The 19292-nt window shown below is 55.2% G+C and overlaps 1 protein-coding gene across 1 annotated transcript in view; it reads left to right on the top strand.

The window, feature by feature from the left end:
• Positions 1–19239, top strand: part of LOC138157617 (transient receptor potential cation channel subfamily V member 3-like) — a 42558-nt gene extending 23319 nt beyond the window's left edge. The window contains exons 10-18 of the mRNA XM_069083248.1: positions 327–530; positions 2603–2704; positions 3624–3697; positions 6248–6413; positions 6801–6867; positions 8563–8837; positions 10337–10449; positions 13406–13485; positions 15710–19239. Coding sequence (XP_068939349.1) covers positions 327–530; positions 2603–2704; positions 3624–3697; positions 6248–6413; positions 6801–6867; positions 8563–8837; positions 10337–10449; positions 13406–13485; positions 15710–15804 — 1176 coding nt within the window. The 3' untranslated portion in view covers positions 15805–19239. The remainder of the gene's footprint in view (positions 1–326; positions 531–2602; positions 2705–3623; positions 3698–6247; positions 6414–6800; positions 6868–8562; positions 8838–10336; positions 10450–13405; positions 13486–15709) is intronic.
• The last annotated feature ends 53 nt before the right edge of the window (positions 19240–19292 follow it).

Here is a 19292-nt window from a genome sequence, read left to right on the forward strand (position 1 = left end):
GCCCAGCCAGGGAGCCAGCAGAGTGCCCAGCTAAGGGCTTAGGGCTTTTGCTGCTTTTCTGCTTTTCTCCTGCTGCCTGATTTCAAGTACTCGGTCCCAGTTACAGGTAAGAAAATTCTGATTTGGGATTAGAAATTTCTGTTAAAGTCCCTAAATATCATTCTACATCCCCAAAAGCTGCCAGGGAATCCCACAGAGTTAAAAGTAAACCATAGGAGCTGAGTGGGGGAGCAGCCTGCATGGTGTGAGTGTATCTGTCCTGCCACATCCCTAGTTCTGAGGCCTATTTTGACGAATCTCCTGTCTCTCTCATCTCCTGGCCACAGAACCGCCATGAAATGCTCACCCTTGAGCCTCTGCACACTCTGCTGCGAATGAAGTGGAAGAAATTTGCTAAATACATGTTCTTCACGTCCTTCTGTTTCTATTTCTTTTATAACATCACCTTGACCCTGGTTTCTTACTATCGGCCTCGAGAGGAGGAGGTACGTGAGATCTCCACCGGCCGGCAGTCATTCCTGAACAATAGTGTAAGCCAATCGAGCCCCTTCTCATCTCGAGTTCTTTCCGTTCCACTCGATTTCATGCACAGGTCCTATTAAGGGTCACCTCTGTGTCCCTAAGGGGAAGCCATGAGCCCCGCCCAGCCCAGCCTAGCCATGGGGGGTTGTATTAAGAGAGTGTGAGGGGGCAGCCAGGTAGCACAGCGAGTAAGAGCACTGGTTCCAGTGTCAGGATGACATGTGGATCGAATCCGGGCTCAGACACTCAGCACCCACCCAGAAACACCTGGCCGTGTAACCTTGAGCAAGTTACTTAACCCCGATTGCTTTAAAAAAAAAAGAGTGTGAGAGTTCCAGGTTGTTTTGGAAGCTGGCTGAGGTCTTGGGCAGCAAGAGCACCGAAGGGTTGGGTGAAAGAACCAATTCAGGAGCAAAATGGCAGCCATGTCTTGGACAGCATCTTCTTCCCTCTCGTGCAGTCAGAGATCACAGGACCCTGTCACCTAAGACGTCAGGGTCTAATTGGAGAAACAAGACCCCTACATGTCACACAGAGGGTATCTCAGGCTGCTCTGTCAGACTCTGTACAGGTCTTGACTGTTGTTTCTTTGTCCTTCATTCTCAAGTGAACTGGACTTGAGTGTGGCTGCACAGAGTCACCAGCCTTACTCTCTCCTCCAGAGCCATCTGGACCCAGTGGCCACATACAGATCAGGGCAATGGAGATGGCCCTGGATGCAGTGGGAGACCCAGCCTTTTTAAACTAAGGTCTTTCCCAAGTCTCGGTTTGACTGAGGCAACACCCATTCAGTGATTAAGGCTAGGTAAGAAATGAGGCAGAGAATGGCCTCTTTACTTAGTCAAAAAGAGAAAAAAAATAAAGAAAAAATCAGTCTGGGAAGGGAAGACCCTCAGAGTCTGGCCAAAACAGAAACAAATGCTGTTTACATTCACTCTGAGCCAATCAAGGTAGGAGGCTGGTATTGTTGGATCTAAAAGTAAAGTTGGTAATAAAGTGTAAGGAGACTGGAAAAGGAGGTAGGGACAGCCAGGCCGCAAAGGTCTTTAAAAGACGGAGGATTTTATACTTGCCGTAAAGTGGGGGGAGGAGAAGATTCGTAAAAGAAAACATGTTGCAGGTGATTATAAATCAACATCCTGACAAGAGCAAAATAAGCAGTCTGTAAATGCCAAAGCCTGGGGTCACTGGTGTGGCAGCCAAGATAAGTCACTGCCCCTCATCTACAAAATGGGAAGTCACGACAGCAATAGCAGCTGGCCTCTATCTGAGCTCTGTGAACTCTGCAAAGCACTTCGAAAGTGTGGTCTTACTGATCCTCTCAACAGCTCTGGAAGTCAGGGCTATTATCATCCCCATTTTACAGATGAGGCAAGGGGCAGACTGAGGTTCAGTTACTTGCCCAGGGTCACACAGCTAGTATCTGAGACTGGATTTGAACTCAGGGCTTTCCAACTTCAGGCCCAATACTCTATCCATTGTGGCATTACATGTTTGCTTAGAGCTGTCCATGTCCACCTTGCCTTATGGAGCTGTTGGAAGGCTCTACAGAGATGCTGAGATAATGGGTGTGAACACAGTGGGGAAGTCAAAGTGGGTCATTCACACAATAGTGTTTATGGATGGAGGGGTCAGAGTTGAAGCTGGGAATGTGAGGGGACAATAGTCGTTCCATTTTCTTCATGGAGAGAGTGGTCTTGGGATAGAGCCGGATGGGCCAAAGTTGTTTCTTCTCTGGGTCTGGGGGCTTCTCTAAAGTCTAGTCCAACCCCTAAAAGAGTGCTAACAGAGAGGACTCGACCCTGAGCTGATGCCAGACAGGTTCAGTAGGGACAGTGAGAGTTGTCCCACAGGAGCCTGACTCCCCAGAGAGTGGGAGGCTTTAATGCAAAGCTGCCTTGGGGGTGAAGGGGTTGGAGGCCACTGAGATCCCTCCCAGTTCAGCTTGTCTGAGGCTCTGAGACCAGTCCTAAACACTTCTGGAGGGCCCCATCACAAAGGCTGGCTCCCTGTGGGTAGGCCTCTGGCATGGCAGAAAGTCCCCAAAGGACCCTGACACTCTCCCTTTGTCTCCCCCCAGGTGCTGCCACATCCACTGGCCCTGACTCACAAGATGGGATGGCTGCAGCTGATCGGGAGGATGTTTGTGCTGATCTGGGCCACATGCATCTCTGTGAAAGAGGTTAGTGGCCTGTACCCTGTCTGCCTACCCAGAGTAAGGGCTGAATTCTGTCTTCTCCTCCCAGCATGGCCACCACGGGTGATGCTAACAAAAGCTGGCATTTCCATGGCACTGGAAGGGCTGCTGGTGCGTGATAAGCTCCCATCTCTCTAAGTTTCCAGGCATCTGAGGCACTGGGCTCTCAGCACTCTGAGCCTCAGTCTTCCTATCTGCAGCATGGGAGTGGTATGGTAACCAATGCCTTCAGGAGGGAGGAAGTATGAGGAGCTGGGAGGTCAGGAGGTCAGCTGTTCAGCCTCCAACTTTGTGAGAGAAGTTGGGCAAGTCTCCTTATCGCTTTGGGCCTCAGTTTCCCCTGGGCGGAAGAGCAAATTAATGACAAGAATATTTCTTAATTCTCTGTTGTTTGCATAAACCTTCACCCCATGCTCACTGCAACTCGGAGATGCATACTGGAGGCAACATCTTAGTTTGCAGATGAGTAAACTAAGGCAGGCTCCCTTTCCACTCTCTCTTGCTTTCCCATCTGTCCCCTTCCCTCCCCTGCCCTTCATGCATGCTGCATCCATCCCTGCTCAACCATGCCTGGAACTTGACCTGTCATTTCCTTCCTCTGAGAATGTCCACAAGCTGCCACCCACTGCCAGAGTGCTTTCCCTCAGCTCAGGCACAGCCACCTCTACGAAGCCCTCCCTGACTCCACTCCCTACCCCTCTCCCCCAGTTCCTAGAATTGTTTGATGTCTCCTTGGTGCCCGGCGACCTCTGGCCCATATTATGCTTATCAGCACAGCTGTCTCCCTTGATTTTGTGAGGTCCTTGCCTGGGGCCAGCACACCGCTCGCCATGGGGGGACACAGAGCCTCCCGGAAAGGGCTTTGCGGAGCTCCTCAGCTGGGGGCTTCTTCTTCCTCTGCTAGGGCATCGCCATCTTCCTGCTGAGGCCCTCAGACCTGCAGTCCATCCTCTCTGATGCCTGGTTCCACTTTGCATTGTAAGTGTGCTCCAGGGAGTGCAGCTTGTGGGGGAGGGATGTGTGGAAGATGATTCTTTGCTGGGGAGAGAGAGGCAGCGGTAGCTGAGGGAGGCAAGCACAGGTAATAGAGGGAGAGTGTGGAAGCATCACCCAGTTCTGTGATGCTGGCACCAGCGGCAGGTGCTCAGCTGCTGTTTCAAGGCCAGTTGGGTCTGGAAGGGGAGCTAGGGACCACCCACAGGGGATTCCTCTTAAGGCTGTGCAGGTGTAAAGAGGAGGTCTGAGAAGAGTCAGCAGGTGGTGGGCTGGCAGGACTGAGGCTGGAATAATGATAACAGACAGCAGAACGGAAGCAGAGAGACTCCCACCTTCATTTGGTTATGATCCATGGCCTGAAAGGGACAGGAAGAGCAGGACATGGGGACGATTCGAGATTACCCAGCTGCCTGGCTGGGGGCCAGGCTGGGGGCAGGTGGGAGTGTACCTTTATATCCCTCCCATCCATGCCAGGGCCTTGCCCAGAGCAGACAGTAGATGTTGCCTGAATTGGATTGGATACTATTTCTGAGCCCCCATCAGTGATCTGTGAAAGCCTGTAAAGGAGAGGTGAGGGAAGGATAGCCAAAGGCTTCAAAAGGGGCAAATATTCTGATGCTCAACTAAAGGAAAAGTGGAGAGTTTGCAAATGACAGACCAGTCACCCTGACTTTGATTTCTGGCACAACTCTAGACCATATTGTTAAAGGGACGGGTGGTCATCATTTAGAAAAGGAAGGCAGTGATCACAAGAACCTTAATTGAGAACAGATCAGGCCAAATATCATTGGGGGATTTATTTCTTAGCAAAGTAAATAGGTCGAAGGGATGCCACGGACAGGGGCTCTCTAGAGGTCTATGCTCTGGTTTACATGGTCTCTCCCTTGGCCACTAGTGCTCAGAGGTCACCGGGGAGCACCCAGGGATCCAAGCTCGACCTTATGCCATTCAGCGTGGTTATCAATGGCTTGGATGAAGACATCCATGGCAAACCTATCAAATTTGCAGGTGGCAGGAAATTGCTAGCTAGTACATGGCACGACAGAGCCAGGACCCCCAAAGTTGGGAGTGGGCCAGAGATTCAGACTATGTCTGAGAAGATGAGGCTTTATGAGCACAGAGTCTCATATTGAGACCCAAAAGTCCACTTCGAAGGTGGAGGAAGGAGGGGGCCTGGAGGGGTCGCCAATGTAATGAGGAAGCTAAGGTGGGGGAAGGGCTGAGGAAGAGAGGTCCTTCTGACCTGGCCCTGTCAGGCCTCAGCAGATACATCAGGTACAGGTTCTGTTCTGGGCCTCACGGTTTAGGAGCGATGCTTGGTGAGGGGCCAGCAGAGGAGGCTGGAGGAGCTCCAGTGTTTAGCATTGAGTAGAGAAGCCGGGGGGGGGGGGTCCCGGAGGGACTAGGAACTGGCTGCAAGTCTGGTTCCTAGACAATTGGTGGGAGAAGAGGAAGGGGAGAGGGGCCGCCTTGTCAGAGGCTTCCGAGTAGAGGCCTCTTGTCAGGAACCTGGGAGCTCGGGGATTTTGGGTCATCTCCGAGTCAGATTAGGGGACTGCTGAGCTCTTGGACCCCAGCCTCCCATGACATATGCTGGAGGCAGGATTCAATTCAATGAGCATTTATTAAATGCCTACTGTGTGCCAGGCCTGGATAAATAGAGATTATCCCATTCAAGGGAAGAGGGCAGTCAATGCTGGGTGCTGGGCCTACATTCTCTCAGAGAAAGCACCAAGCCCAATATAAGTCAGTACCAAATAGATACGTGGTAAAAGCAACCCTCTGGGGAATCATGGAGGGTGTCTTGGGGGAGACATCTCTGAAGTGGGGGATGAATCTTCCAGACCACAGGGCAAGGGCTCTCTGGTCCCAAGGCCCCACTCTCAGACCCTCTGATGGTGCCAGCAAAGCCAGGGATGGGGCACCCCCCATTAAAGGTCTGGTGACTTCCTCACAGCAGAGGCCTGACTGGGCAGCAATGAATGGCCCTTTCTTTGCTAACAGTGGTTCCTTCAGTCTCCTTGCTTGCCCTGAAGGAGTTGGGCGAAGGAGGCATGAGGGTAGGAAGTGGGGAATTCTGCTGCTTCCTGGGGAGGGAGAGCTCCCAAACCCTCCTGCTGCTGTGGGGTCTGGGCGCCACTCATCCCTCATGAGCCCAGGGCCAGCCACCCTTGGGCCCCATGCCCATTCAAGTCAACCCAACAAGCATTTATTAAACACCTATTTTGTGCTAGGCGCTAGAGAAACAGAGACACAGAGGGAAAAGTCCCTTCCCTGGAAGAGGTTGCATGGGGGTGGGGGTGGGGGTGGGGTCCACACAGAAGAAAGCACAGAACACAACAAAAGAGGAGGCAGAGATGAGGAAGGATGTATGGCAGACCTGGGGAACCTCCTGGGTAGAGGCGTGGGGGTGGGAGAAGATGTCACAGTGCTGGGTCCCGGCGCTGGGGAGATGCCACCGGGGGCTCTGCACTGGGCCGTCCCTGGTGGCACCGGGATTCCTCACCACATGCCTGTGTCTCTCGGACGCAGCTTCATCCAGGCCGTGCTGGTGATCCTCTCTGTCTTCTTGTACCTGTTTGCCTACAAAGCATACCTGGCCTGCCTGGTGCTGGCCATGGCCCTGGGCTGGGCCAACATGCTGTACTACACGCGAGGCTTCCAGTCTATGGGCATGTACAGCGTCATGATCCAGAAGGTGAGCTGCCGCCAAGCTCAGCCCCCCGCCCGGGCGCTGCTCCAGGGCCCGGCATAGAGTGGGGTCTCCACCGACCATGGGCAGCGCGGAGAAGATGCCTCCTCCCACGTTAGGTGTGAAGGCGAGAGCGCGCCCGGGAAGCTTCAGGACAGTCAGGGCTCGGCTTCTGCTGAGTCTCAGTCCTCAAGCGCTCCGCCCGAGGGTGCAGAATTGTGGGGTCCCGAGCTCCAGGGGCGGGGTGGCGAAGCTAAGTGCCTGTCCTCAGGGGGCGCGCAATTTTGCTGGAGAGGCCAGGGAGGAGGGCGCGGGACCGGAGGCCTGAGGGAGCAGACAGGCTCTCCGAGCGCCCTGCGCGGCGGACGTTCCACGCTGTCCCCTTCCTTCCAGGTCATTTTGCACGACGTTCTGAAGTTTCTGTTCGTGTACATCGTCTTCCTACTAGGATTCGGCGTGGGTAAGCGTCCCGGAGTTTTCTTTCTTGGAAGAGCCGGCAGCGTCCTTCCACCTCCTGCTGGGGCCCACAGATCCCCTATCACAGGGCCCGCTGGCTCAGGGGCAGCCCCTCGGGCCGGCTTGGAGCTTTCCCGAAGACCCGTTTTCAGCCGTAATAATGGTCAGTCAGCAAGCGGCTGATTGGGTATCTTCTTCAGTCTCCTTGGATAGTAGAATAGAGTCTAACAGCACGTGATAGGTGGGCATGGGGCTTGAGTTGGCACCAGGTGTCGGATTTGAGTCAGTGCCGGGGAACCTGGGATGCCACAGCGAGCCACCTCCAGGTGGGGGAGTGACGGAGCCATGGTGGGCGTGGCCCTCCTCTGCAGGCTCCGCCCCATCACGTCCCCAGGGCCTGCATGCTCTCTGGCACGAGGACCAGCAGGTGCGTCCCGCCAGTACAAAGCAGAGGGAGCCACGTGGTTTCACACCTGTCCCCTGGCCGCGCGCAGCGCCCTCCCCCGTGGGGCGCAGCTCGGATCTCCCTTGGAGCTGCTTCTCTGCGCCCGGACATTTGAAGCTCTCTTCTGTCAGCCCAAAGGCCCAACGTACTCGCTCATTCCTCTATTTCAGGGGTTTTTTACCTTTTTGGGGGCGCGTGTGATAGTCCGGTAAAGCCAGAGTAGGAGTTTTAATTATTTAAAATCAAGTGCATTTAGGATTACCAAGGAAGCCAATTAATAATACAGTGATCGGAACTTAAAAAAAAAGTCCTTCGGCCTCAGATTAAGACTTTGATGGACTTATTCAGCCTAAGCATCTAATGGAGACCGTTTACCCAGCTGGCATTTAGGGTCAGTGTGCTAAGTGAGACACGGGAAAGAGAGTGTGGTCCTGGCCCTAGGGGCGCTTCCTACCTGCTGGAGCAATCTCAGGTAGACATCAGCGTTGGAAACAGTTAAACCACAGTATGAGGCGTGTATGAGCCAGTGAGAGGGTCCAGGCCACATGCACAAAATGGCCCGAGGTAGACGGGAATTTTTTTTTGGCAGAGATAGGCTATAAAGCAGATCTTTATGAGATGGGCAGGATTTAGGGTCGGATGGCACAAGAGTCAGGAGGACCTGAGTTCAAATTTGACCTGAGACACTTACTAGCTGTGTGACCTTGGGCAAGTCGATTAACCCTGGTTGCCTCAGTTGCCTCATCTGTAAAATGAGCTGGAGAAGAAAATGCAAACCTCTCCAGTATCTTTGCCAAGAAAACCCCAAGCAGGGTCAGAGAGAGTCAGACATGACTGAACAGCAACAGGATTTGCTGAAGCAATGATTTGCTCCAATGACTTTCATACCTGACTCGGCGTTTTTAAGTAAACCTGCTTGCCCTGACGGACTTTCCCGGAGCTCTAGTGCGCAGGGAAGAGCTCTGAAAGGTCCCAGCGTTTCTTCATGGCTGACAATCCTAATGCTTGAGCTTGGATCTAGCCTTAAAATGACTTAATGAAAGAAATGCCCCCTACGCCTGCGCAGGCTTGGCGCTGGGCTTTGTTGGGGCTTCTGCATTGACCGCTGGATTATGTTCTTTGTTCCTGTGATGACTGAACTCAGACAGGGACTGGGTTGGAAGGGGCGGACAGGGGTAGGGGATGTCCCCACCCCGGGGATCGGCCTGTTTTGTGGGGAGGGAAGGTAACTCGCTTGTCCTCCTTCCCACCCAGCCCTTGCCTCCCTCATTGAGAAGTGCCCCCACAGTAACGCTGAGTGCAGCTCCTACGGAAGCTTCAGCGACGCGGTTCTGGAGCTTTTCAAGCTCACCATCGGCCTGGGAGACCTCAACATCCAGCAGAACTCCAAATACCCCATCCTCTTCCTCTTCCTCCTCATCACTTACGTCATCCTGACCTTCGTCCTCCTCCTGAACATGCTCATCGCCCTGATGGGGGAGACCGTGGAGAACATTTCTAAGGAGAGCGAGCGGATCTGGCGTCTCCAGGTGGGTGGCCCCTGGGTCCCTCGGACAGGTGGGGAAACTGAGGCCCAGATGCCTGCGGTTGTAAGAAAGCTGGGACCAGAAACCAGGTTCCTTCCTTCCATTGTGTCCCAATGGCCCTTTCAGAGAGAGAATGTTTAAGAAAACTGGAGCAGCAGGAGAGTGTGGCTTCATGGTATTCCCACCAAAGTGCAGGAAGACATGGGCAGCTCCTCACCACCTGTGCTTTTCCATTTCAGCTAAGGGGCCCTTTCTAGTGCCTGTTACATATGAGACACGAATCCAGGTCCAGGAATAGAGAGGAAAACCTAACAATGCCTGCCCTCCAGGAGCTGACATTCGGGGTGAGGGTGGGGCCATACCATGAAAGCATTCAGTGAATACAAGATACCTAGAGGAGGGAGAGAACAGTTGGCCACAAGGCTTCCTGGTGAAGTCAGCTAAGCTTTAATCAAGTACTGTGACAAGTGGTGGCCAGGAGAGAGGGCATCCCTGGAAGGGGGACCGGCCAGTGCAAAGGCATGAGGGCAAGAGATGAAGGGCCCTGGTAAAGCTGTGCACAGGGGTGCAGGCCATCTTTGCAGGGCTCCAGCACTCACTAGTGTTTTCTGCCAGAAGTGATAGGGAACCCCTGAGGATGTATTTCTTTGGAAGGGGAGTCCTATGGTCAGACTTAGGTCTTGGGAAGACTATTTTGTTGAGTGTGAAATGTGTGGCAGCAGGGGACTGGAGCTCAGCAGAGTGACTGGGTTGGGTGACAAACTCCTGGGAGCTGATGAGATTGCCAGGGGGAAGTGTAGGGGTGGGAAGGAGCAAGCCCAGGTTCTAGGAAAGGGCCAAAAAGGAGAGATTCCCTATAGAGGAGGAGGAGGACCAGGAAAGAGCAGAATCACTGATGGGTGCAGAGAGGTCTGGAAGGCTGAGGCCTGAGGATGGGCCACTGGCTTTGGAGAGAGCCCTGGCGGGTCTGTACAGGGCTGAGGTGAGGTAGAGGAGAGGACTGGGAGTTGACAGGGCTTTTCAGGAGTTTGGCAGAAGGAAGGGGGCAGCACCAAGTGAAGGCTTCTTAAGACAGGGAGACCTGAGCCTGTGGCTGGTGCTTGAGCCACCAGGGGGACTCAGCAAGGGAAGCCAGCCTGGACCAGGAGCTTGTTATCCTCAAGCCTGGGTCAGGGCTTGCCCTGCTCTGTTACTTTGCTCACCTCTTTCTGGATGGGGACGGCCCCATTGCCTCCAGCCTCGTTGTTGTGGGAATAGAGAGCCCCCAGGTCACATTGCTCCTAGGGAGAGCCAGCGTAGAGCCGGGTTCCCCATCCCCGGACTCTCCCTCCCCACTCCTGGCTCCCAAGCCCGCTCAGGATCCTAGGAATATCTTCAGCCTCCTCTCCTCATCCCCTCTGGTCCTCGCAGAACTGACTGTGAGGGCTGGGCCCTCTGTCTTCCCTCAAGGGCCTCCTGGGCGGTGCCCAGGGTCTCAGCCTGTGCCTATTTCTCCTCTCCAGAGAGCCAGGACCATTCTGGAATTTGAGAAGTTGCTGCCTGAGTGGCTGAGGAGTAAGTTCCGCATGGGAGAGCTGTGCAGAGTGGCCGAGGGAGACTTCCGGTTGTGTCTGAGGTGAGTGTGCCGGGCAGCCCTGCCTGGCATCGGCTCTGAGCTGCCGGCTTGCTCTGCACCGGTTTCTGTGGCTCATCGTTGAGGCTTTCTCAGTATTCAGGGCTCACTCACTGCTTAGCACAGTATGTAGTAGGTGCTTAATAAATGCTTACCGAGGGATGCAGGTCAGCATTTATTAAGCACCTACTGTGTGCAGTTGCCGTGAAAAGTAGTAGGGAGAGAAAGGCCAAAGCCAATCATCCCTGCCCTCAAGGTGCTTACTTTCTAATGGAGGCAGCCTGAGCATGTGCTAAACAGACTGGACTGTAAGAAAGAACGCGAGGTATGGGGGAGGAGCGGCTTTGCAGGGTCAGGAAGCAGCCTGCACAGAGGGCAGCCCTGACCTGAGTCTGCAGGGGATTTCGCCAGGCACAGGTGAGGAGGGAGCTTGTCACAGGTGTGGGGAGTGGGCCAGAGTGGGGGGCAGGAGAGCCAAGGACTTCAGTGCCAGACAGAGGAGTTTGTGGGGGCCCTGCTTGGGGCATCTGCTTGGACACCTGCCTGGTGACTGGGGCCTGTGAAAGGTTTCTGCTGTCTCCACATACCTGGCTTTCTGCCTCCTTCCCAAAGGAGTCTCAGAGATCTAGGTGCATCTGTGGCCCCCAGATCCTGTGTTAGGGGAGCCTGGGGGGTGGCAGCAGCTCTTGGGGGGTACGAAGTGGATGGAAAACTTCTCCCCTGGCATCCCACCCTCCTTCCCTCCCTCTGCTGGCTCCAGCTCCTTCACAATTGGGAGGGGAGAAGAATCCCTTCCCAGGGTCTGCGCTCCAGCCTTAGGGCTGCCCCTGTGGGGTCCTCCCTCTGCAGCAGGAGCTAATGCCACTCACTTAGCTCTGAACAGACTTCAGAGTGGGACCTCATAGCAGCCAAAAGTCTCCTGGGAGGATTTTCTCCCTCAGCTGGCCTCATGTCCACCTTCTGTCTATGGAGAAGTGAATTCTGGTGGATTCCAGGCCCTGTGTGAGCTTGGAGGACTTGGCCGCTACACTGAGGGCCAATGCTCCCCAGGGGTGGGGAAGGTCCTCACTGTGCCTTCTCTCTGGTCTGAAGCTATGCCCCAGAGGCCCGGGTGACATGGTCTGGCTGGGGTAGGGTCCTAGGGATCCATTGTCTGGCCCTTCACAATCCTAGCCATTGTAGGAGACTTGGAGAGGTCACTGCCATACCCCATTCCCCAGCAATGGCTATGGTTCTGCCTGGCACAGACCTCAGCTGTGTGCCCGCCTACCACCTGCTAGCACTTGGTATGAATTCAGCACATTCAGGGCGAGAAGTGCAGTTAACCCTTTCTGATGGGGCAGGTCTCCTCCTCTAGTGAGCCAAGCTCCAGTACATCTGCTCTGTGACCATGGCCCAGCCAGCTGGACATCCCTCTGGGAGAAACATAGCAGCCCATGAGATGATTCCTGAGAAGACAGGGGGGAAGGGAAGGCTTGGCTTATCCAGCAGTGTCTTTTTGGAGAGGTTCAGAGGGGTGCCATATTGGGAGAGCTGCAGGCCTGAGCAGGTAGGGAAGGAACTTATCCAGGGTCACTTCATTCCTTCCAGAGACCCTGCCCCAAGGACAAATGGACCTGGGCTACCAGTGAGCAAGTTGGGGAAGTCCCAAGTCATGGAGGAGGTGGGATTTCTGGGTCACATAACGTACCACCAGGGAGCAGATGGGGTCCCCCACCATCCAACGGCCCAACCTAACACAGCTTACTTAGAGTGTATACAGCAAGTGCATACTTACTATGCCAGGGCTGTGGGGACTCAAAGACAAAACAAATAAGGTCTGTGAGGTAGAGACCATACCCTTGTGGGCGGAAGCCAAACTGCTTCCTGGGCCTTATGGGATAGTCCTGGCTTCTGCCTCAGCCCTCCCACTCTGCTGGCACCTGGTGTAGATGGCCTGCCGAGTCCTCGAGACACAGAGGCCGGAGGCACAGGCAACATGCCCAGGGCCTTCTTGATGTTGGCTGCTATCTTTTCCTGCCCAGGCCCTCATAAACAGTGCATCTCAGTGGCCAACTTGTCCAGTGTCCCCATGAGAGTGTCCACCTGCCTTTCTACCAAGCCTGGCCCATCTCAGAGGTCATAGGGGCACGTCCCACAAGTTGGTCTCCTTAGAAAAAAACCATCCCCTATGGAAGGAGGAGATGCTTGACGTGAAAACTGGGTTTGATGCAGGGAGGGACTACAGGATGCCATCTTCCCTCTGGCTGCCCGTGAGAGCCCTTGAGACCATCAGGAGCCCTGGGAATCTTTCTCAGCCTGAATTCAAGACCAAACAGCTGATACAGCAGAAGGGGGCAGAGCCCCACGGCGAGGGCTGAGGGCTGGGTGCCCAGGAAGGGCCGAGGGAAGAGCCTCAGGCAGGTGGGAGGGGGCAGGGGCCTCGTGCACTTTCATTGGGTTAGCTGTGTGGTTAGCTGCCAGGCATGTCTACAGCACCTACTGTGTGCCAGGCCTGCCCCAGGTGTGTCTACAGCACCTACTGTGTGCCAGGCCTGCCCCAGGTGTGTCTACAGCACCTACTACGTGTTAGGCATGCCCCAGGCGTGTCTACAGCACCCGCTATGTGCCGAGCACAGCGCCAGGTGCTTCACAAGGATTCTCTCAATCCTCACAACCACCCTGGGAGGTGTTATTGTGAGCCCCAGTTCACAGATGAGGAAACTGAAGCAGGTAGAGGTGCGATGATTTGTCCCAATAGGCCTTGTTCCCATTTTCCAAATGAGGGAACTGAGGTCCCATAGGTCCCATACTAGTTGGCCCGGCTAGTAATGGAAGAACTAGGCCTCCTGCAGTGGGGTGCCAGGCCCCGCGGGCCCGAGGGGGGAAGGGGTCAAGGGGAGCCTAGGGGCCAGCTGGCAGCCATGCACAGCTAAGGTCAGCCAGGAATGAGGCCGCTTTGTCTTTGTTGTTTATACAGAATAAATGAGGTGAAGTGGACTGAATGGAAAACCCACGTCTCCTTCATTAATGAAGATCCGGGGCCCACACGCTGCCTAGGTACTGTCCCTGCAGAGCTGGACTGGATGCCCTGGAGGAGGGGGCCGGGGTGTCCCGGCTGGGGGAGGGGCTGCTTGCAGGTCTCATGTCTGCCTCTTCTCCAAGCTAGAATTCTCAGAAGGCATGTGGGCCAATGGGGAGGACCCCTGTCTGGGAGCCAGGAGGCCTGATGTGCTGTACACCCAGCTGAGTCTCCACACAAGCTCAGCTTGCCTTCTGCTTCATTTCAGAAATGAGCCTCCATCATGGAGGCCCTCTCCTTGTCCCACTCTGGTGCCTCAGGGCTTTGAACCCTTCCTGAGAGCCAGCCTAGCTAAGTAAGGGGGAGGCTGGCCAGCCCTGTGGGGAGGGGTCCTTGGCTACAGAGCCTCAGCCACTCAGGGGCCCCTTCCCTTCTTCAGTGATGTGGCAGAGTGGTGGGTGGGGAGCCATGAGGCGGCACTAAGAAGTGTGCCTTGTTGGACTAGTGTCTTCAGTGTTGGCGGTTCTGGGCGTGAATGGGAGACCCTGGTCCTGTGACCAAGGACCAAAAACTGGAGCACATACTCACCATGCACAAACAGAGAGAGGGGAGATGCCGCTGGGTGAAGGGGAATGGCCCAGGGCTTCTCCTAGAAGAAAATGGGACAGTGGATAGAGTCAGCGTCCTGCTGCCAGACCTTGGGTCCTCTCATGGGGCAGGACAAGTATCTGCCAGAAAGTCCCCAAGAAGGGCTACGGCTTACACACAAACCATTTTTTCAAGAAGAGAGTAAGGGGGTTCTAGGCTAAGTGAGCCCGTGTCACATCGCCCCAAAAGAAATGGATTCTATTTTAATGCATGTCTCCTTATGGAGGTGGGAGTCATTCTGAATGATGGCCCAAGCCCCAGATCGAAATTAAAATTGGGAGGGAGAATCTGAAAAAAGGAGAAGATCGCAGGTAATTAAGGTGACTCCACCCTCACCCATTTCAAACGTGATTGATGCCCCCAATGGAAAAGGACAGAACCCTGGACAGCAACGGAAGCTTAATGAAGCAGGTCAGTTGAGATCCCTTCTGTCAGCAAACATGCCATCCCAGCAATCCCAGCACTGTGTGGAGAGACAGCAGCTTAAAGCCAGCCTGGTGTAGACTAGAGGCTAGTGTCTAACCTGTCACTCAGGAGTCATGGAAGAACATGAACAGGGTCACCTCTCCAGAGGCTGAGGAGCAGAGCAAGAAAAGCCAGTTGAGTGAGAGACCTCGAGGCAAGGCAACCCAAGGGTATTGAAGGATGAAGCTGGAAGACAGAGACCGCCCACAGCCTCTTGACCATCCAGCATGCTGGCGCCACCAGGGCTGGCCACTAGCCTCACCGTCCTCCATGTTCCTCATGAGAAAGGCAAAGACATGCCGCTGAAACAAACAAAGATGGTGGGATGGGTACTGGCCGGGCATTGGCTGTCCTGCTGCTTCTGGGTTCCCTGGGGTCAGGGGCCACCTCCAGCCTCCTGCAGCCAAGCATGCCCCATCCCCTGCACTGGCAAGTGCCTCCCAAAGGGCTGAAGAGGCCCAGAGAGGTCACACAGAAACCAGGGGCAGCAGCAGGATTTGAACCATGGTCCCTTGCCTCCCCATCCAGGCCCCTTCCCACTGTCATGTACTCTGTTGGCCCAGAATAGCCAGTGACCCTGTCACGTGTCCCTTACCCGCTTTGAGCTTGGCAGGTTCTTCCTTCCACACCTTTTATCTGTCTATATCTCCTTCACTCAGTCCATTTTTGCATGTGTGCATGGCTTTCAGCACCCCAGTGGGGAGGCAAGGGCTGATATCACCCTCTTCTTATAGATGAAGGTGACTTGCCTCAGGTCGCAGGACCAGCCTGAGAGTGGGAGCTCTGAGGAACTGAGACCCAGGGCACTGCCCACTGCCCCACACTGCCTGCTTTGTACTGGTGTTGTGGTGGGCAGGGACAGGCCAGACTTGGAGACCAGGCCCTGGGCTGAGTGTGCATCTGGCCCCTAGATGTGGGCCTCATTCTAGGTGCATCTAAGGGACTTGGGAAGCTCTGAGGGCCTTTCACCAGCTCTTAGGCTGGATCCTGTGGTGCTGGTGTGTTTAGAAACCTGAGTATGGTGGGGGGAGGGGGGAGGAGAACCAGGATCCTGGCCCTTTGAGGATTTCCAAAGTGACCTCTCTCCTCCTCTCCCTTCTTTTCTTTCCTCTTTTTTTCTCCCTCCCTTCTTTTCTTTTTTCCTAACAGATTTCAGCAAAGCCCATGACTCCTCCAGGTACAACAGCAAAACCACCCTCAATGCATTTGATGACATGGACGAAGTTCCGGAAACCTCGGTGTAGTCAGCAGTAGCCAGCATGAGGCCTGTGGGTGCAGACAGTGCTGTCTCTGGTGCCTGTAGAGGTGCCAGCACACCTGGAGGGAGGGGCCCAGCAGGCCTATCTCCATCACTGGGCAAGACCCTCTGCCATTGGTCACTTGGCAAAAGGCCTGTATGGACTCTCTGCCTGTTGGGGGCAAAAACCTAGCCTGGCCCCCAGGGGCCCGAGCTGAGGTCCAGGCAGATCGAGGGCCTCTGGCCGCAGCAGAGCCGACGCTGGTGCCTGGTGAGGGCTGGGGCCTCCACCCCACTCTTGGCCGGTTGGACTCCAGGAGTCCCCCGGGGTGGGGGGCACATTCATCCCATCCCTGTTCAAGTGAAGGAAGCCCATAAGCCAGCAGAGAACCACATGTTTAACATAAGAGACATTTCACTTTGGAGTCAGACACACTTCACGGAAACCTGGCAGTGAGGAAAGTCCCCACTGCAGGTTTGTAGCCTCTGGCTTTGCTGCTGCTGGGTTCCACCAGACTTCCCCAGCTCCTGGGCCTGACACTAGGCTTCCCTAACCTCCTGGGGCCTCTGGGAGTTTTGGAAAGACAAACCCTAAACCCTCTAAGGGATCCAGCAGGGAGGTGACAACCCACCAAGATTTGGGGGCTTTAGGCAGCCACCTTAACAGAGGTGTGGAGGGGAGGGAGAGTCTTAATTTCAATTCAGCAGACACCGAGCCCAGCTGTGTGCATGGCCTCATGCCCACAAGAACCTTCCCTGCTCTTTCCCTTGGCTGTCTGGGTACATTCTTTTGCTTCCCCCACCCCCAGCCCTTATTTACACTTAGCAGTCAAGCTGTGAAATTTTCCCTCTATCCTGGACCCTCCCCAAAGTAAAGTCACTGCCTGCTGGATGCCTGCAGGACTCTGCATCCCACCCTTCTCTGGGAGAGGACTGAGGGCTTGGTGCCAGCAGGGAGGGCTCTCTAGTCTCTTTATCCAGGAGAGCCAGGAGACTGGAACAGGAGACATCCATGGCTGTGTCAGCATGCTGTCCCCTGGGGCTGGATGGGATTAGCTCTGTCCCCAAATGTGGCCTTCAGGCTTCCCCAAGGCTGTTCTTCCTGACCCAGAGGTCCCCCCTTCCCCACCTTTGCAGAGTGTGTGTGAGACTCAAAACACAGCCCTCATTTTCATCACCCACCTAAGGTGCTAAGGCCAGAGGCGGAAGGGAGTGAGCCTTTATTAAGCGCCTACGCCTACTGTAACCACGCCCTGAACTAAGCACTTTACAGATAGGATCTCAGGCGACCCAGCTGGGACATCTGGAGGTTTGCAGGAGGCCTCCCTGCCTGAGGAGCTTTCTGAGGAGGAAGCTGCCTTGCTACATACACCATCTGCTTTCTGTGGGGACTTGATGCCCTCTCTGTGTTTTTGTGTTTGCTTTTAATCAACTTTACAGGCCCCCCATGTTGCTGGGAGGGGTGCCAGAGGTAAAGGAGATATTGTACTGTGAACCAACCTCTTGGAGCCGTGAGGAAAGCCAAGTGTTCCCTGGCTCTGAAGCCCAAGGCGGCCAGACCACTGTCCTCCCTCTGGAGGTGTGAGACCAGCCTCATGTGGCCAGAACAGGCTGGCCATCAGTCATTCACTCGATTCTGATGGATGTTCCCTAACAGCAGGATCCCAGAGGGCCATCCAGGGGTCTCCATGGCCACTCTTGAGCTGGGCTGTGTCCTGGGGGAAGCCCAACTGTGAGGAGGCCCTGCGTGGGCTGTTTACTTGAATCAGCAACTTGGGTTTATAGTAAATATTTATTTTGCTTTGGGACAACTGGCTTTCCTTTTTCTTCTCAGACCCCAGATACATGAAGGCCACATGGGAGGGGAGGAAGCCCACTAGGGCTGAGGCTGGGGAAGGGACATCTAGAGATGTCTGGGGGTGGTCTCTGCCCTTGAGAGCCTCCCAGAGAGTTGGAAAAACACGGGATAGTTCAGGCCTTAACTTTCCAGGGAGGGGCATCGCTGCATCAGGAACCAGGGGGCACAAGCCCACCTGGAAGGGGGCAGGGGCCTGGTATCAAAAGACGGTCCTACCACTTCCTGATGGGGTGAGCTGAGAGGGTGGCAAAGCCTGGGAGCCTGACACCCCTTCCCAGTGAGACCCTGTCCTGCTCTCAGGAGCTCCCAAGATGCTGGGGCTGGCCTTCAGTGCTCACGCAGGCAACGGCCGGCCCATTCAAAGCCTCAGAGATCGTAGAGGTGAGCTCAGGCCCCGCTGACTACCCCTCCAGCACCTCCCCAGAACCCCTCTGTTAGAGCTCCGTGTCCCAGCAGAGGGTCGGCCAGCTCTGGGGCTTTATAAATAGGTGTGCTGGCGTCAGTCTGGTCCAAGCTCTTCTCCTGTGCGGGGTCAGTGGATGCCACGGCTGCCGACCGGGGGGGACATGGCTCCCTTGTACCGTGCTGGTCTGCTGGGGTCTTGTCTGGCTCTCCTGCCAAGTGAGCAGAGCTTTACAGGCCTATTCCCAACAACCACCTTGAGAACCCCCCTCCAGGTGGTGGCAGGCAACTTTAGGGAAGAATGAAGTTTGGGAAAAGGAAATGTCAGCGTTCCTGGTGGGAGGGACTGGCAAAGTGTCTCTGTGTGTGTGTGGTGTGTGTACATGGGCCCCTCCATTCTTTGCTTAGGGAGATGGCAGAGACCACGGACAGTGGGGAGTCTGGGGAGGGGGAACAAAGTGGTCTGCTTGTTTACATTCCTGGTGGGAGGAGAGGGGCCTCTGCAAAGGCTCTCCTCGTGGGCCTTGAATTTCACAACATCCACCCCAGGGCTCCCCGGAGGAGGAGGAATGATGGAAGTGGCACAGGAGGTGTCCGTAAGGCCCCGAGTGAGCCTGGGCGGCCCCCAGTGAGCCTGGGCAGTCCCCAGTGAGCCTGGGCGGCCCCCAGCCTGTGAGGCCCAGATCTTTGGGGCTCTCGGGGCTCAGCTCAGCAGCTCAGTCCAGCAGCAGGTGCATTAGCCCAGGGATGCCCGGTGGGCCACTGGTCCAGAGAGTCCAGGGGCTACTGCTGCCTCGCACAGCCCCCGCTCAGCCCCGTGGTTTCCCAGGACTTCAGTCACACCTAACTACCCTTGACCAGTAGAAGACTTAGTTTAGACCATGTCTCTGTCCATCCTCCCTTCCACTTCCAGCGGTTACTGAATTCTGCCCCTCCCCCTCAGATCTCCTAGTTTGGCCCTGGGGATGGAGTCCATCTTCTCAAGCAGGCCTGGGGGGGGGCAGACAGGCTGGCTGCCCAGAAGGGAATGGCTCACACCTATGGTCTGACCAGCACAGACCACGTGGCCACCCACTGCAGCCAGAGCACTGGCTTTTTAGATGGCTGGCCTCGGGTCTCCCTGCTCTGCCAAGACCTTCAGCCTACTTTTCTGTGATTGAGTCTGTCTGGATGGAGCCTCCTCCCCACCCCCACCCCCAAAATGGCACCCTCAGGGAAGGCTGAACCAGAGGATG

This window comes from Petaurus breviceps, unplaced genomic scaffold, assembly GCF_028583685.1.
Source record: "Petaurus breviceps papuanus isolate PSGF00001 unplaced genomic scaffold, PetGlider_PUasm1.0 173, whole genome shotgun sequence".
Taxonomy (NCBI): Eukaryota; Metazoa; Chordata; class Mammalia; order Diprotodontia; family Petauridae; genus Petaurus; species Petaurus breviceps.